We start from the raw sequence: 19375 nt of genomic DNA, 5'->3' as shown, positions 1-19375 counted from the left end.
CCAAACGCCATTTATATCCTGATAAATAAATAAATAGATAAATAAATAAATATATATATATATATTCCTACCCTATATCAAGTATCGTAATCAATATAAACGACAAACAGGCATAAAACCAATTCAGAAAAAAGACAACAACCATCAAATAATACACACTTTCATACAGAAAAGGAAATGCAAGTATTGTTAACAGACTACTGATTTTTAAGTTGATGCACATGTTATAGAATTGCACTTTATCTGTTGAAACGATATGAATACATTGTCCTGTATCAGTATCTGTAAAATCAGGTCATTTTGAACCTTCACACACATGTGATTGCAGGAAGTTAAATGATCTGAGATATAATAGATCAAAAGGAGAATTGATCTTTAAAAAATGTGTGTGGGGACTCTCTGTGTTGGGTACATGTCCACTGTGCCATGACGGTGTCCAGCTCAGCACTAACTGCCTCTGGGACTGCTCTCCGCACACAGCTTGTTGTTTTTATTGATTCTGTGGCCGTCACTGCATATAAGAATTGCCATTATGATCCACTGGCAGCATGGTGTTAACAGATTTCCATCTCTGGGTCGTCCACAGTGGATCCATCATATTGTGGCGGAGAGTGCGTCTGGGTCAGAAGTCAACTTGTTAACCCCCTTGTATCCTGGATGGCTGGCATCCAGCACCAACTCGTTTATATCTGTCATCCCTTATCATGTGAACTCACACTCATGATTTATGTCTCCTGATCAATTGCCTACACATCATATCATGCTTACCTCGGCGTAATTCATGCTTGTCTGTTGGTGGTGGAGCCTTGTGTGGCATGCAAGGAGCTCTTGAATTAATTATTTCTGTAGTCACAGTTTTCTGTTATTGTCAGATGGTATTTAACAAGGCTCAGGAGAGCAAGCATAACATTTCGACATTTATTTAGCACATTTTCACAGTGGATTGTTATGTTCAACAATGTCACTGGAGGATAATGACATCTATTTCTATCAGGCTGTCACAAAATTACATCCCAGGGTGGAATGCAAAATGAGATTCTGGAGGCCATAAATACATTTTGAGTTTTTTCCAGCTGGTTCTTGTGCAGCTGCGAGTGGAATTGGTCAGTGGTGAGAGTGACAGAGCAGGATGTATGTTTCAGTCAGCTGATCAACTGTATCCAGCCAGACTCCTATTGACTTTTACTGGACCTTGAAGTGAATCGTCTGGGTTGGCACACATCTATCCCACGACACACACGCACGCACAAAAGCTCTCACATTAGCAGATGCACCCTGAGAGGAGCCTTCAGGTTTATGAGGTGATTTGATTCGGGGGTGAAGCACAAATCAAAAGTGCTTAAATGGTGGTTCAAATTTGGCAGGAGTTGTACAGAGAGGATTCAAGGTTGGAGTGTGTGTGTGTGTGTGTGGGGTGATAGGCAGAGGAGGTATAATGTTATGCTGTCTCTCTCCGACTCACTCATCACCTCTCCTCTTGCTCCTCAAGCCGTGCTCCACATTGCGATAAGGTCTTCAGTTTTCTCATGAATATTCACAAAGCAGCTGCAGATAGTTGTTAATGTTAATTAATTCTCTTTGTTAACCCCCAATAAACCCTTGTAAGTGAGGGAAATCGGCTCTAGACGAGACGCAGATGGTCGCACAATGAAACTGCAAACCTCAACAGAAAAGATTCCCTGATAACTCAAATTGACAGCATTGTATGCTGCCTTCATCACGCCTTAATTGCTTGGCATTTCTTGGCTATAAAATATTTCCTCTGAATATGTGCAAAACATATTGTGGAAGTGAAAAACAAAATCCAGTTGCCTCGTCCACTGCATCAAACAGTGTAAGGTTGCTTTGAGGTTTTTGCGGCTCAGTGTCCTTGTGGTGTTGCTGATTGGTTTTTCGAGCACTGAGGTTAACCACTTTCGTGTTGATCCCTCAACTGGCTCCCTCCTGGCATTTTAACCCATTTTCCTTCCCTTTTTTCCGCTTTCCATACCCCTTCGCTCTCAGGCTGCCTAAGGACTCGGCCATAAATCTCTTTGCCGCACTGCAACTGGGTCGTTGGAATTCTATTAGCTGTAAATATTCAATAAGGATCCTCACTTAGAGTCTTCTGTCCATGTTATCAGACTTGGTCCAGCTACGATCGTTACCCCGGCTTGTTTTTTATGGTTTAGTCAAACAACAAGATGCGATTTACAGCTGGATGCTGACAATTGCCCCTTTAAAGGATGTAGGTTACTTTTATTGCCTGATGATAAAAATGAGAAGGACAGGATAAAGTCCACATCAGTAAATGAACACAATTCTGCTCTGCGGCTAAAGCTCTGTAAGAAATAATAACTGCAGTAGAGTTCCCCCAGAGAGAAGCAATCAATCATAACCATTGTGAACAATGACTGTTCTGTAGTCAGAGTAACAGTCATTAAAGGACCCCGAGGGAAGGTCCCCCCATGTTATCTCATGCTTTGGCAGGGTCCTTGCTGAGTAAATACACATTAATCTTGTCACATGCACACATGCAGTCCCCCCCCAATGGTCCCAGGTAATGGTTACCAACGCCATTGCTCGTCACTGCCCCCCCTGAAGTTATTTAATGAGTTATTTATTTCAATGTATTGTCTGTTAATGTCTCCATGTATCCTCTTAGAGATGCGTCTCTGGAAAGCCAAGATAATTATTTCTACTTTATCATTGATTCAAGTCTGATGAATGAGCCCGGCTAAAACTCAGTTTGCGTTTGTCTTCTCTGCTTCTTTTTTTTTCACCCTGCGTCTGGAAGACTGGAGTGAATGTTATGCTGCAGGACGTCAACGGAAACATTCCTCTGGACTACACCTCCGAGGGAACAGAGAGCAGCTACATCCTCAGAAAACACCTGGAGGAAAATGGTACATTAAAATTGAAATATTTATCATGAGCTCTTTTTAAGTGGATCTCTGCCAAGTTTACATCTCAAAGTCCGGTTACAGGTCATAACAATCTTTATCTCGGTATCACTCGAGTATCAGTTGGTGTATTTTGAAGACAAAACATTTGAAAATGGAAAAAGAGGAAAAGAGTTTACCGGAACTCCCTCTCATCATCTTAGCTTAAGGCAAATATCTACATTAGCCACTACTAGCATTGACATAAACATAAATGCAGTGTTTTTTGTTTCATATTTGCAAGGAAGAAGAAACATTTAAAGACAAATTTCACTATGCTGGTACATCGACATTTTTTGGCTCATTTCAGTGTTATTATGCCCCTATCAGAGAGAGTAAAATCAATGCAATGAGTAAAAGTTTATATTTTTTGTATTGCCTACGCTTAAAAAGTACTGAAAATGTGATTTCTGCAGTAAAAATGAAGGTGTTTCGTGTGTGTGTGTAAAAGTGAAGGACACTCACAAACCAAATGATGGTGGATTGCAAACTGGGCACTTGTCGCCCACAGAGGAGGAAGAAGGTCAATGGGGGAGCCGCAAATAACAGAGTTAAAGGCAGAGGAGCGTTGGAGTCACACAGAGACAAAAGTGTTAGAGGCACAGACATAGGATGACAGAGGGAGGGTTGGGAAATGTGTCAGAGAAATAAAGAGAGACAAGCAGAAAGGAGGTAACTGGAATCGTGCTGACAATGCTAGACAGATACAGAGAATGATGGAGGGTCCACATCCATCTGTGCTTGGCCACACATGGGGCTTCACAGGATCACATGACAAATGCGAGCCTTTACAGACAATAACTCATCATAGCTTGGACCACCCTACAAACACACACACACAGACACACACACACACACACTCTTATGCTAACCACATAATTTGTTTGAGACTTTTCTCTGCTTCGGTGTGCCAGTCCCTGTGGTGATATTTATCCTCCTGCATACCTTCACTCTTCTTGATACCACCCCCTCCGCGCTGGGCCTCTTACTCACACAGGCCTGCTCAACCTCTGTTGCTATAGCAACTTGGTTGCATGCTCTCTATCCCCATCAAATTTGTGCGGTTGTGGGAAAGACATGCTGTCTATGTGTCTCTACATCAGGGAAAGAGGAGGCGAAAGAGCAATAGCTTTTTTTAATCTCAGTGCTGTTGCTTGGTGGCTTATGTTTCATGTAATACTTGATTTTTACATGTATTGGTACCTAAGAGAATAACATTCTTATGTCTCAAATACTCAGGAACCCTAAGGCAGTTGTGTTTGCAAAGACAAACGTATTGATTAGTTGATACAACCACTCTATTTGGAAAAGTCCCATTAGTAAGTGGCCCAGAGCTCATCCCAGTGAAATAAAGATTGATTGATAATCAATTACAGCAACTGAAATCAGGTCCATGGTATTAATGTGACTGTGGAGCAGTGCATAGCTCTTGATTGAGATGCCCTTTAATATCTCTGTCGGCCCACAAGAAAAGCTACAGTGGCCTTTAGAGATTGGGACTCTGTTTGAGGGTAGGATGACCTTCTGATTTTTATTCAAGTGTCATCGGATCCATGGCTTCGTACTTCATGTGCGTTGCTTTGGTATTTTGCATGATGGGGTTTCCTGTTAAAGATCAGTTAGTGTTGTACGGACACTGCACTACCTCTGTAGAATCTGGGGTATCCTTGTTCCTCAATGTAACGTATTCTTGCGAAAGTCATCTATCTAGTTAGTCATTAGAATCTTTTAAAAGGGTGTGTGTAATGTTAGGAAGGTTTTTGCTTTTTCCTGTTTATTTGCCCCCCAGCCAAAAAAGCAACTTGACGTGTTTTGTACAGATTAAATGACTAAATGATTAAATGACACATAACATGTTAATTAGTGCCTTTTAACTTATTTAGAGTATATATATATATATCATAGTGTATCATAGTATTACCCAAACTTTCTAACTATTCTTTTCTGTGTAACAACTAAGGGCATATTGAAGCATTAGCATGCTAACTGTTTGTGTTTCATAGGTGTGGATGTGTCCTCTATGCATGCCATGAAGACACAGAGACCCAGCACCATGTTGTCTGATGTTAGACAGCTTGTAGCCACAGGCGCTAGCCTCAGCCAGCCCAACGAAGAGGGGGTCACTCTGGTGAGTAAGGTCTCCTGTATTCCTCAGTTGACCTTGTTTGTCTCTCTCGCCTTCTGTCTTCTGTTTGTTCTATTCTCTTGACTCTTTCAGGCCAGATGCAACATATGCATATATCACCAATTAATGATGGGTGCCTGCTTACATTTCCTTACAAATGTGTGTTTTCTCTCTCTCTCTACAGCTCCACATAGCATGTGCCAGTGGTTACAGAGAGGTGGTGTCTGTGTTGCTGGGGAGTGGAGCGGACCCTCATCCTGCTGACGACAACTTTTGGACCCCTCTTCACCTGGCTGCTAAATATGGACAGGTACATCACAGCTCAGAATGTTTTTAGGCTTTAATGATGCATAGACCCCTCATTTCAACTCATCTAGCTGTATTGATCCAATGTGATTGCAGTCATTAGTTAAATAACGAGAAAAGTATTGATGGAATGCAGCTTGCCCCAAGATATCCTGCACACACTCTGATAAACTGCTCTTTTTGGACCCATTGATCTGAAATAGTCCAACTGTTGGCACACGGCGGCACTACATATTCATTTGTTACAGCATTTTAGATGAGCTATGTAATGGTCTCTCTTAGAGGGAAGGAGATTGATTTCCAGAAGGGGGGAGGTGAGTTGTTGGGAGTGATGGGGGCGGGTGGTTTGGAAGTCGTCCAACTATGAGGGAAGGGAAGTGATCACGTTCAGAACTTGCTGACCCAACTGGATATTTAATTACATTTCTGGGCTGTGTGCTTGGCTGCCGAGAGGAGGAATTTATTCATTTGGTATTTAGAGACATTCTCTCTACTCCCTTTGGTTCATTCATCTTTTTATGTGTTTAAACATGATTTATTCCATTATCTTACCTCACAGCCTATCTCTGTTTGATTCATACAAATCTGTTGCTTTCTTTATTTTTCCTTACACAATCCCTTCATCCAGTTATTAGTAGATCGTATGATAATCAATCAGTAGAACAGACAGCACTATAACTTCCTCATGGCTCCTTGCTTGCTCTTCAGACGTTGTGCCTGTGCAATTAATCTGTATATATGTGTGTGTGACTGTGTGTGACTGTGTGTGTATGTGTGTGTTCTTGTGTTTATGTGTGTGAGTGTCTATAATATGTAAGTGCATTTGACTTAAGAGTGGCAGTTTAGAGGATTGTAGAATCGATTAGGTTTCCCTTGCAGTGCTAAATCACCACAGCCATCGACTCTTTACTGGTGCCAGTGCTTTGCCTCCTGCATACCAACTACTCCACGAGTCCTCCTAACACCCACCTCCTGCCACCCTTCCCATATAACTACTCTGACAATGACACGTCACATACACAGGATATTAAGGGTTCAAGATGCGTACATGTATTCAGCCAAGTAAATCTCTTGTACCATTAATTACAATGCATTTGTTGCTATGAGGCAGAAGCAAGCTGTTGGCTGGCAACTGGCACACTAGTCGGTATGTTAAACCCAAAGACCCCTTCTGCAGCGTGGCACACGTACTATGCTGACCCTTTAAGAAGATGTATGACCCTATTACTGCAGCTAATTAAGCTTCCCTCCTCGCTCTCGAGATAAGTTAGACCCCGGCTCTTGGCTTCCCTTGTTTGAGTTAGTGGTTTTTAAGATGTGGTCTCCTGAGGAAAGACTTTTTAAATAGTCCTGTGTTGGATTTTCAAACAGAAGTGACCGGGTGTTCAAATTAAACACTTCAGGGATCGGATTAATTCAAAGAGTGAGAGTAAAGGTACACATGGAAGCTGTGGCAATAGAGCAACCACAAGATTAGTATAACAGTAACCTATTTTAAAGCACTTTAATGTTAATCCCAGGTTTTCACATCTGACAAATATTGTTAAAGGAAATATAGCAAAGTTCCTTACCAAAACAAATCTACATTAGCTTCAGCTACTTTGGTTAGGAGAGGTCACTTTGACCCCAGCAAACCCTGTGTTATGATGACCTTTTCTTGGTCCCCGCGTAAACTTTGACTCATTAAAGAGTTCAGATCTTGTGGTGCTACTGACGTGGTGTCAGTATTTATAGGGTGTGAGTGCAGCTGAAAGGGGGCAGTAGAAGTAGATGCTGTAGACTCATGAGTGAACAGCTGTCGGTATGGGTCAGCCAGTCTGCTGAATCTGTGTCAAGGTCCTCCGTCCTGCAAACGATGTCTTACCACTTTACTGTGGAACAAAGAAACTCTGCTTCTTCCTGAACTGTTTGAACTGTGATTTAGAGCTTGGGAATAAAACAGTATCATTTATAATGACAATATAATTTGTAGCAATGGCAATGTAACTAAAGTCCACTATCTGATGCCATTATGCTTATAGATTATGTAAGTGAGGAGTTAACACACATCGATCTGTATCAGATGTTTTGCTGTGTATCAGCTGTCATTCTCTGCTTATAAAGAAAAGTTTAATTGATAGTGATAATTGTGGGTATTGAATGATATGAAAATGTTTATCTTGATATAATTTTGGGATTTATTGCCCAGCTCTGTGGCTAATGAGAAAGAGTATTGATATTTGCTTCGTTGAACTTCCCAAAACTTTGGGGGATTTCAACGGTAGTATTAAAACAGAAGAGAACCTGATTTATAGTCTTTGGAACCTACAATTCCCAGCTATGATAATCTGAGATAACGTGATGAAGACTTGAGAAATATCCTCCAAAGCTACAAAAAACCTTTAAGTAGAAGTACTCCCCATAACGAACAAAATTCATTTGAAATGTTGCATTAATATTTATTGAGCTGCTGAGATAACTCCTGAGTCATGCCATCATCAATCTTACATTATACCAAAAAATGATGTAGAAGACCCTTCAGATATGTCAACGCATCACAAATCAATACTCACAAATCACGCTGTGCACTACACTTCTTGGATTCAATACATCTCTAAATCTACAGAGGCGAAGTGGGTTGGTGAAAGAGGCGGAGCAAAAAGACGAGAAAATGAAGGAGTAATGAGAGGGAAAGGAGCAAAAGTCAGAATGTAGCCTGTGTGAGACCAGGACAAACTGAGACAGAACAATAGAAGACAGGGGTGACAGACATCACATGTCACCGTGTGCAGAAATGAGACTGGGTGACTACAGGGGTCTTTGACTGTGATGTTTGATGGAAGATGGGCCCATTGTTAAAGGATCTCCTCAGTCTGGGGCAACACTTACATGTCTGTCATACACTGTATATGTTATCTGCTTCCTGTGGGGATTCTAGGTCAGGTTGACAGTCTCTCTTACACTCATATACTGTATCTACATCTGCACTGTAGCAATAAATACAGGTTTAACCACCTTAACTCCTCTGACCTTAAAAAGAATGATATTCAAAAATACATCAACATTCTGCTGTTAACTGTTTTTAGTTGTTGGTTAATAGTGCATTGGAAATGTTTGAATTTTTCCTCGGATCTGAAAAAAATGGATGCGGATGTTTCTTCCATCACTTACAGACAAGCATCGTTAGCCAGCTCCTGAGACACGGGGCGAACCCGACTCTGTTGAACTGCAACCAAGACAAGCCCTCAGGTAACACATTCACACACTCACACAAATATTGCAGCCGAAACGAGAGAGGGTGTTTTAGCGATGAGGAAGTAATGAAGCAAAGATGGATTTTGACTTGAGCTGAGCCTTTGCAAATGCATTAATAATCACTTTGGTGTTATGAAACAAGCTCATACACTCACAATCATACCCATGCACACAGCGTGCACAGTGAATGAGACTGGCTCATAATCAGTCTCTGATGAGCCTATCTGCACATCTGAGTTTATCTCCAAAAGAAAACTAATTTCTTAATGAATGGAAACATTCACTCCTTGCTCTTGCCTGTATACACAAGTGCACTTGCTAAATGTGGGTGTTAGCAGTGATCATAAGGGACTGGTGGGATTAATTTGCTAGTGGGCATAAAGGTAGCACATCGGCCAAGAGTGTGTGTTGTATTTTCTTTAATAATGAAAGCATAGAAGACTAACAGGGGAGGGCTAAATTAAGCTAATTTGCAACAATTCATTTTGGTAGGAGATGTGTGTTTACGGATGTCTGATTAAGAGGTTCCTGTTTTGACTGGTAGACAACAAATATCAGGAAGGACATGAATAAATAATGATATCCAAATAGCAAACATACATCTGTCATCTGGAAAACAATCGCCGCTTGTGCAGTGATAACGTTTTTATCTCTTTATCTACTTTTTTGGATTAGTGGAGTTTTTTTCCCCCTCTTTAAGACTATCTGTAAAGGAAAATGGAAAGTGGCAGGATTTCCACACATATTTTATTCACTCTGAAGGAATCTGATGCGACTAAAATGTGACTCCTAAGCTTTCCGACATGCACGCAAGTCTAAAAAAAATTCAGGAGGGGCTTTATATGAGAACATAAATGTCCCAGTACATTTTCCGCTGTAAAAGTTTAGTTTTTAGTTTAGGCTACAATTCTGAAATTGGAGACTCTGAGTGGACAGGAAAAATAATTATTCTGCCACAGCCCCAAGGTTGAATTTTGAAGAGAAACACTGCAGTACACACGGGACCTTTAAGTGTGAGATGGCATTTCTATATGTAAGTTTACTAAAGAGAACAATCTGCCCTCAGCTTCTCAGAACAATGCGTATTCTCTCTGTGGGTGTGATAGGGTAAATCAACATATTTTTATTAAATGTAATTAGAATATTGCAGAAGTAAAACCTGTTATGCCATGGTCTAATGATCTTGATAATTACTTTCCCAATTTCCGTCCTCCTATTAATATACATGGACCTAGCAGGGGTGGAAATCCCCTTTGTCTCAAGCCCTAACAGAACCAGGCCACTATAGATTGTCACTGTAATTGTGTGTGAGTGATGAGATGCGTCATGGAGAGCATCCGTCTATACTATCATAGCTGCCTCCCACCAGTTCTCCCAATGTCTTCATCACACTTCTCCGACTGCCTCACTCCAGCCTAATCAATAGTCCCATCCAGCATGAAGGCTTAGACAAGATGCAAGACAAGCCCCTAGAGACTCACAACACCACCCCTTTCCAAATGGAACCACACACCCCTCTCTTTCTGCAGCCACATGACGAAAGAAAGACAAGGCAAGAGATGGGGGTCTGGGGGGTTGTCAGTCATCAGGAAATAAAAAGACAGGATGAAGGCATTCCCCTCCCTGGTGTCCTGTTAGACCTCATTACAGACAGGGAGGATATTTACCCCCCCTTCCTCTTAAGCACAGATGGATTGATCAACAGTGGGGTTCTCATTCTGCACCAGCACTGGCTCGTCCACACGTATTGTGAGTGTGAGTGTTGACATGGCAGACGACAACAGAACAGACAAATGTTCCTGGTTGTTTCACAGCATAGTATAATGATCTTGTTTTATTAATTTAACCACTAGGCTATATTCTATATGTCTTGTGCCTTATTTCAAATTAAAATAGTACTCTGATGAGCCTAAACTGTGTTTTCCCGTCAACAGGCAACGCTGCATCAGAGCCTATAGCTGACATGCTTCTTAAGGCAGAGGAGAGCTGGCTGCAGAGACTGAAGGACCCCTCCGCTCCTCTACCCCCCACAGACCAACGCTACGATGGGGGATCACACGACCTCACCACACCTGTCAAGAACATGTGGGTTAACAGTTTCATAGGCACAAGTGATGTTTTATGGTGATGACACAGATTGCAACTAAAGTTTTTTTCCCTTTTCTCTCATTCACAACTTTGCCCCAAACCTTCCTCCTTTCCTTCTACCTGCTGGTTTTCCCAAATCCTTGACTATCCACTTTATATATAGGAACCCCTTGGGCCTCTCTATCTCTAAGCGGGACAGTCTGCTTGAAAAATCTGCCATGTTCAGAGAGGCAGGTGGAACACTGTGCGGACAGCAGTCCCAGGATAATTGCCTAGATGGCCCCTTTAGCTCTGGAGGCAGTAAACTGGAACAGGTACCTACTTTCTCTCAGCTCCTGCATCACAATAAACAGTTAGATAACAAGAACACTGATAAGCCAGGTTGGTTATAGAAGTAAGAAATTTCACATTTTGTTTACGTTTGTGTTTATGTCACTTTATCATGGAATGTTCGTTTTAAAGTTTGTATTGCATTTTCTTCAGGTCAAGCTGATGCCTCCGGCCCCTAATGATGACTTGGCGTCCCTCAGTGAGCTGACTGACAGCAGCCTTCTCTATGAGATGCAGAAGCGCTTCGGCAACGATCAAATTTATGTAAGACCCTACAGTCCTTCTCTCCTGTTCTTTTCTCCAGTTCCACTTTTACAAAATCTTACACATTTAACAGTTGAGCAATTTAAGGATGCACAGGATTCGAATCGTCCATTTCCCTTGGAAAGGTGTCGCCAAACTTTTGATTTGTTACATTACAGTGTAAGTTGTAGCTCTTCCTCCTGCATGAAAATGTATTACAATACAGGAATGCAATTATTTTAAGACTCAATATTAATGGTCACATTTTTATATGATAAAGCCATAGGGCCTTTTGATCAATGTTTTCATATGAATCAGATTTTACTGATTCCAAGTTAAGACTTCCTTCTAAAAAGTATATTGTTTTTTATTTGTTTTATTGGGCCAATGTCATTGTGAACATTTTTTCTTGTGCAATGATGCAAATCGGTAAATCTTACCATCCCTAGTCTGCACACCAGGTTTTTTCATGAGCAGACACATGTACTCACACTCATATACACATACGCCTAGATGCTCATACTTAGACTGGTAACAATTGCGAAATCAATACATTTTGGATCACTTTTATAGATAAATCTATACCGATATTCAGGAGAAAAATACCTTCAGCTCAAACAATTGGTCATTTTTATATTCCTGGCATATTCTGCTTTCCTTTAAAACTGTGGTCTGGCCCATAATTTTCCATCGGGACTCAGACTCCATAGAGACTGGAACTAGATCAATATGGAGCTATCCGGTGAGCTCCTTTGTGAACAGGCAGTAATAGACTGTTATTATGTGAAACCCAGATGGGCGACAGACATTCGGGTTAGGCACAGCAGGGGACACACACAAAGGGAGGACATTAAAAGAAAGAAGACTGGTGGTTGAAAAAAAAGAAACAACCACAGTTCAGCTTTATTTTATTTATTTATATTGAGGTAAAGTCCCTTTGGAAGAAGTGGTGAAATGAAAGAAAAGGACGCCTGATCTGGTTCCTTGGTCATGCAGGTGGACAGGACAAAGTAATGCATTATACTCCATTCTGTTTATGTCAAAGATAAAAGGAAACACAACCAGTTAAACTGATGATGGCATGACTCAAGTTACTTCATATTATCCCTTCTTATCGTTCTTGTTTCTATATCTATTGTACAATATTGTAACAACTTATTAAAAAGGTAAACAAAGCAGAGATCCGGTAAATGAAAAGAAACGGTGAGTGGACAAAGGCAGTGAACGCTCCATATGTTCCCAGCATGGTGGTCAGGGACGTGGCTTTGATGAGTGATCTGCTGCCTTCTGCCAGGCTAGAAGGACCAGTGCTCCACGAAACCCCCGAGGAGAGCAGCAAGAAACTGGGGATGGATATGAGAGACGACAGTGATGAAGGCTGGATTACTGACAAGCATGTCATGAAATTAAAGAGTTAGTGTGGGAAAAAGCGGCTTTCCAGGTTACCCAAGTTTACCAAGTTAGAAAACAAAATAGTTGCAAAGTTGGGAGTATTTCTGTTTGTGTCTGCAAGCAGAGGGAATTCATTAACCTTGAGCCAGGGCCTAAGGACAGAGCAGCATGTTACAGAATGTTAGCAACGCCTGCACTTTCCCATGGGACAGTGTTAGCTTTCAAATAGCCCCCAGGACTCTTTGTAAGAAACAGTGTTAGCAGTTTAATGGAAAGGGTTAGAAATTGCGAGTGGGTTATTTTTATCTAAAGTGCCTGTAGGTCTGTGTGGGAGGGCAGGTCTGTTGTTTGTTTAGGAAAAAGGTCATTACGGAGGTTATCACTTGAGGTCCCTTCCCGACCTGCATGTAAACCATTGTGATGGCAATAGAGATGGGCAGCACCACTGATGCTAAGGAAAGAGTGGGACAGTACTTCTGTCATTTCGAATAATGTTCAAAATTAAACTCAACTCTTTTATCTGCAATGGGGATGGATCCAATCGAAACTCACTCTGGGGCAAATGACTCAGCAGAAGGCATGGGTCTTTTAAGATCCAGTACCGATCTGCATTCATGGAAACCAGAGATCAAAGTGAATGCTTTAATTTGGCGAGACAGTGTGGTGGGAGAGATTCTCAGTTTTTGGTGCATTTTTGACGCACCAGAGGAAAAAACTGAGAGGTAAAATCCTCTACTGGAAATGGGAAAGGAGTTTATCCTCACCTCACATCCAGAAGATACAGGTTTTATAATGTTGGCTGAACTTCTTATTTTCAACAGTTTCTGACTTAAAGACGACTCGTGTGTTTTTGTGCTCTTTTGCAGACGTACATTGGACACATCCTTCTGCTGGTCAATCCAAATAAAGAGCTGCCCATCTATTCCACTTTGGTAAGCATGTATTTTAACTACCTTTACTTAACACAGCTTTAAAGTATTATGCAGTGCTGAGATAACCTAATGTTGAATTTGCAGGTTTTAAGTATTTCTTTCTAAATTATGCTGCTTTACACTGTAAAAGGTTTTGCATTGTACATGGAAAATCATACTGTCAAGGAGTGTTTGCTGTATAATAAGCAGGATGTGAACAGATGAAATGGACCCTGTGGTTGATAAATAATGCAGCTTTCCTGTCAGTGATACACAGCATAAGGCTGACTCTGCATCAGCCAGGAAATAGAAGGATCCAGTTTAGATAGACACACACACACACACACACACACACACACACACACACACTCGCGCTCAGAGTCACATAGAGTTTATTACGCTACCTGTCCTCTATGAAGAGAACATGATCACTGAAGATGAACAGCATTATATTAAACACTTCCAACAGCAAGGGTAGACAGTTGATGACTAAGAGGCACTGGTTCTTTAAACAAATTGGTCATCTTGTACAGTGTGGTGTAACATGTTTCACATTATTTTAAATAGAAGGTTTGTCATGTTTGAAATAGCAGAACTAATGCCAGTCTGGAGTGTGCCCATCTGGGTCCAGAAGGTGGTGAATGGAGGAGTAGATGTCTTGTATTGCCATGACACATTGAAGCCAAGCCCCCCCCCCATTGGTTGTCCTATTCCTGCATGTGTCTGGATTCACTCCAGGCATCTAAACCCAACTGAGAGAGAGGCTGTGTGGAGGAGCAGGGAGGAGCCAGACTCAGGAGGGCATATGTCATAACATGTGTGTGATCTGCTGGCCGTCTGTCACCCCCTCTGGTCTGGTGGTCGACAGCCCATCCTCCTTCACTTGTACACATCTGTTGGCCTGGTCAGAGACAGAGGTGTTAACAGCACAGATATCTCACAGTTCAGTATGATAAACAGTCTCTGCTGGGACTTATTCATACCTTATTTAACTGTCCTTATTTAAGGCATACATTGTGCATAATATGTTTCACTATTTTAAAAAGCAATATTTTGGAAGCAAATCAAACTCCTTGGTGAGAGAGCAGGACACAGGGATGTAAAGTGATACGCAGCATGGTTTCACTGTTTGTCTGAAACCTAATCGTCTGTTACTCAGCCCATGTTTGTATCCGTGTTACGTAAGGTTGTAATCCAATGTCTTAATTGACTGTGTCTACTACTCTCTCTCTCTCAGGTGAGTCAGTTGTACCTGAGCTCCACAGGTCGTCTGTGCTCCTCTTTGCCCCCCCACATCTTCTCCTCAGCAGAGAGAGCTTACCACATGATGTTGCAGGAGAGACGCCCGCAGTGTTTCATCTTAAGGTACACCCCGCCCCCCCCTTCCTCAAACACGCAAACACTGACCTTTGTGCTTTGGGATGCTGAGACAAAAATGTTAACTAGTTCAGTTTGCCCCCTGGTTTGTCCACACACGTGTTAGACGCTTCCTTAGAGGTTAATAGCTCCCACTCTGAGCCGAGCTGCAGACGTGTGTGGTGTTCACATGGAGATGAATGTTTGCTCGGAGCATCACAGCGTCTTGCTCTTTGTCCTTGGCTGGACCGAAGCAACTCCCTGATTGCAATTAAATCCCGTTCCGGCTCTCCAGTGACATTCCTGCTGAGTTGTTATAACCAATCTGGCAGAGAGTTAACGTGCCCTGGCCACAGGCTATCCATCTCACTCAAACACACAATCACATACACACATACAGGCATTCAGGGACACTGTACAGTGCTTTTGCACGTACACCCACTCTTTTTTCTTTGATTCTTTCCCAACTGCACTTATCACTCCTTTTCTTATTTCTCTTCCATTCAAGCTTTCTGTTTAACTCTGTCTCCTCACACACACACACACACACACACACACACACATACACACAAGCTCCTGCACGTAAAGAGGCAATCAGCAGCCATGATCCCCAGAGGCTCGTGCGCTAACAAAATGCCCTTGAAATCTAATAAAAACTGTTAAATGAAAAGACAGTGAAAAGGCCTGTAGACTCCGCACTCAGCAGGGCCATTAGTAAGAGATATAGCAACACACATACTCACAGACAAACAGGGTACCACAGCACAGTGCCGTCATTAGCAAGGGCTTCTGACCTTCTGAAGCCATCTGCTTTGTGTTACTATGCCGGTCTCAGCTCTCTGCAGGGCGGTAAGTGTCAGAGCGTGTACTGTAGAGTTACCCTATGCCAGGTTTAATATCCACTCCATGCCAAATTAAAAACAGGCCTCCAGTGTCTGATCATTTGTGGCAGTAACAGCGTGCGGAAATTGCTGGTCAACCGAGAAACGTTAGTTTGAGTGTTGCAAAGAGAAACATATTGGAGGTTTAGTTTAAAGGGTCTCTGAAGGCATGATGTCAGGAGGGTGGAAACATGTCACTGAGGTGACATGTAGGAAACACCCTGATGACTAAAGCATCACACCTATTCTTCTGAGACACACACAGCAGTAGAACACACAAAGATGCAGGATTTTTGATTTCCTTTAATGCTTTTAATAAAATGTGTCTTTATTTTGAGTGAAATGCACGTATCCACATATAAACTAGGTTATTTCTTCTTTCTTCTTTCTTCTTATTTCTTTCTTTAATATCATTTGGAGTCAGATTAGAGCCAAACTGTATATTGGTTGGCCGATGATATCAATCAATATATCAGTATCGGAATGTTTCCAGATATTTCCTGATATAGAACTTTTGATTTTACCCAATAAACAAATAAACAATGCAGAAAAAATTTGAATTTAGGTTCACATTTTATGCAAAAGAAATAACGTTTATGATTTTAATTGAAGTTATCTGACTTAATTAAAACTCCTTGGCATAAGGGTTGCTAATAATATTTTCGGGAATTATTGCCATATATATCAGAATTATTTTACGACCTTATATCAGCATAGCCCCCCAAAATGCGTATATTATTTTATACAATATGGCACAACTTAACTGTTCTCATCTCAGCAGTATTAACACTTCAGTATTAAGAATTGTAACAATGCCTAAAATATAAATAAAATTTGTATGTCTTTGTATCTTTAGTGGTGAAAGTGGGTCTGGAAAATCAGAGGCATGCAAACACATAGTGAGACACCTGACAGCCCGCTCCAACACCAAAGGCTTTGCACTGGATCCCAGAATGAGACACGTAAGTCCGGACCTGTCTGTGTGTAGGATACTCTTCTATTTGACACTTTAAGCAGTCTTCAGTCGGGTTTTCCTTGTGGCTTATATGGATGAAGAACATGTGATGTAACTGCAGAGTCCTGGGCAACGAGTTTTGAATCCTTTATGCTGTTATGACCTTGTTTCTATACTTTGACTTTGCTAGAAAATAATGTTATTGTATTGTTTATTAATTTTGTTTCTATGCTATGTGGTACACAATGAATCCTCTGAGGGAAACAAGTGAAATTATTTTATGCTCTTCAAACTGAGGCACTGGCTGAATCTTACATCCTGTTTTGTGCTTATTGTTCATTCCCTCATGTTACCCCTGCTATACAAAAAAGCCAGATAGCACTCTGCTGTTCCTTGTTGCTGTAGTAAGGGAACAATAGAGGTATGGATTAGCACAGCACATTATGAGCTATCGCTTGTGGTCTTCTCCTTACTGCTCAATAGCTGATTATTTGTCATAGACATAATTTGAACACTCAGACCAACTCTGCTGTTTGATTGTTTTATTATAAATATCTATCTCTGTGATGCTGGCTCTTAATGACAGAACAATTTTCTCTGCTGCGAAAGGTTCAGAGATATTCTTAGATGGAAGGTCATTTTTTCTACTTTCTTTCAGCCAATAGTGATAGAATTGATTTTGGAGTGCAAAGATCAACAAAGTACGACTACATTCATTTTGTTAGAATAGATAATAAGCATGAAATGTTTGGAGAGACAAAAAGGGCTTAGAGTTTAGTGTCCTTCCTCTGTCTGTATCTGAAAAACGGAAAGAAAGAAAAGACGAATCTGTAATCTAGGGCAGCACTTTTGTCACTGCCTCTTCTTGCATTCATTGGTGGAGCTTAACACATGATTCACCTGCTCTGCACTCAGGCTGTCAGTTGGGTAAAAATGCAGTTTATAGCCTGGAAACACAAGTGCTGTGTTCTGATGAAGTCATCGTTATGTCTTCGATATCTGGGTCAGCTTGCTCTCTGATCATCCAGGGACAGAATTAACACAGAGAACCAAGATTATGGATGCATATTGACATCTAGTGGTAAAAAGTGGAATGGGAGTACAACAAATGTATTTCAATCTTTAGAAACCTTTCTAAGAGATACTAAAGATAAATTGATTAATATAAAAACAGAGAACATATCTATTCTGTTCTAAAAGATGTAATAACCGCTGTTAAGTTTTATTTTGGTTTGTTATACTACACAGGTGAACTGTATTCTGGAGGCCTTTGGTCATGCAAAAACCCAGAGGAACATCAGCTCAAGCCGCTTTATAAAGTTGTTGACCATTCAATACTGTGACAAGAGGAGGACACCGCTCAGAGGTAAACTACATTTCTGTCCCTGCAGCAGTGAACTAGTTACAAGCATGTTCAGTGGCTTACCAGAAAGTGCTCTGAATCCTTTACTTATTGCACATTTTAGTGTTTCTAGATTAAAGTATATACGATTGCCAATCAATTTACACTCAATAATCTGTTATGCCAAATCAAATATATGTTTTTATTTCTTTTTACAAACGCTATTCAAGTGACTTTGAGAGTCGTAGGAGACAGATTCTCGGGTGTACGACGAGATAAAAATGTAACTCCTCATTACCCAGCGATTTCTGTGGTGAAGCATGGTGGTTGCAGCATCATGCTAACGGGTAATTCTGAGCAGCGGAAACAACAAGACTGGTTAGAAATGAGTGAAAGAATGAGGCCAAAATGTGCCGACGACCTGAGCCTGAGGAAACATTTTCCCGTTCAGCATGACAACAACATGAAGCTAAAGCCAAGACCATGGAGGAGTGGCTTTGGGACAAGTGTGACAGTCCTTGAGTGGTCAAACCAAATCCCAGATTTACACACTATAGATCAAGATTTGAGGAGAGACCTGAAGATGGCAGGTCAGACACCATAAAAGAATGTGCAAGGGAAAGTGGGATAACCTGCACAAAACCAGGTGTTCAAAAGTTGAAGAATTATACTTAAAATACCTTAAACTGTTAATGTTACCAAAAGAAAATCTACAAAGTCCTGCATGAAGGGTCTGAATTATTATTTTCATTCTGATTTGTAAGTTTCTAAAAACATGTCTTCACTTGCAAATGATCAAAGTGGCATTTTCAACCATCTGGTAGTACAATGAACAACAAAATAAAGTGTGCAAAAGGTAAAGCAGTCTAGATTCTCCCTGAAGCCACTTTAGAATGATTTTTATTCCACATGAGAGACATAGAGAAGGACGGAAAGTTGATGTGTCCCAACATTGTAATTAATTCTCAAAACTACATCCTAGTTTTGTTTTGATTTTTATTTACAGAAAGTCCACAGTTTCTGTAGATGACTGAGGATCCCTAACTTTATGATAATAGTGCTGTGGCTGTGAAAATAAACCATAAAACATTCATAGTGTTACTGAGGCTCAGATAGAGTTAAAGTGTAGTTTTAGTTTTAGGTGCAATGCTTTGTTTTCACCAACAGGGGGAAGCACAGTCTTATGTTTTGTACCAGTGTTCCATTTTTACAACCATGCTGACCTTAAATTACCTCAGTGAATTTGATCAGCGAGCACTTGCTGTTGAACAGTGGACACAAATGTAATGTT

General features: G+C 41.0%; 1 protein-coding gene across 1 annotated transcript in view; it reads left to right on the top strand.

Annotated features, from left to right (window-relative positions):
- myo16 (myosin XVI) overlaps positions 1-19375 on the top strand; it is a 77611-nt gene that overhangs the window by 18373 nt on the left and 39863 nt on the right. Inside the window, exons 5-15 of the mRNA XM_061088879.1 lie at positions 2777-2885; positions 4925-5049; positions 5231-5356; positions 8505-8580; positions 10521-10671; positions 10838-10988; positions 11158-11268; positions 13506-13571; positions 14788-14915; positions 16644-16749; positions 17991-18108. Coding sequence (XP_060944862.1) covers positions 2777-2885; positions 4925-5049; positions 5231-5356; positions 8505-8580; positions 10521-10671; positions 10838-10988; positions 11158-11268; positions 13506-13571; positions 14788-14915; positions 16644-16749; positions 17991-18108 — 1267 coding nt within the window. The remainder of the gene's footprint in view (positions 1-2776; positions 2886-4924; positions 5050-5230; positions 5357-8504; positions 8581-10520; positions 10672-10837; positions 10989-11157; positions 11269-13505; positions 13572-14787; positions 14916-16643; positions 16750-17990; positions 18109-19375) is intronic.

Source organism: Limanda limanda, chromosome 16 (assembly GCF_963576545.1).
Source record: "Limanda limanda chromosome 16, fLimLim1.1, whole genome shotgun sequence".
NCBI lineage: Eukaryota > Metazoa > Chordata > Actinopteri > Pleuronectiformes > Pleuronectidae > Limanda > Limanda limanda.
Note: the sequence above shows the minus strand (reverse complement) of the source record. Positions and strands in the feature narration are given on the sequence as shown.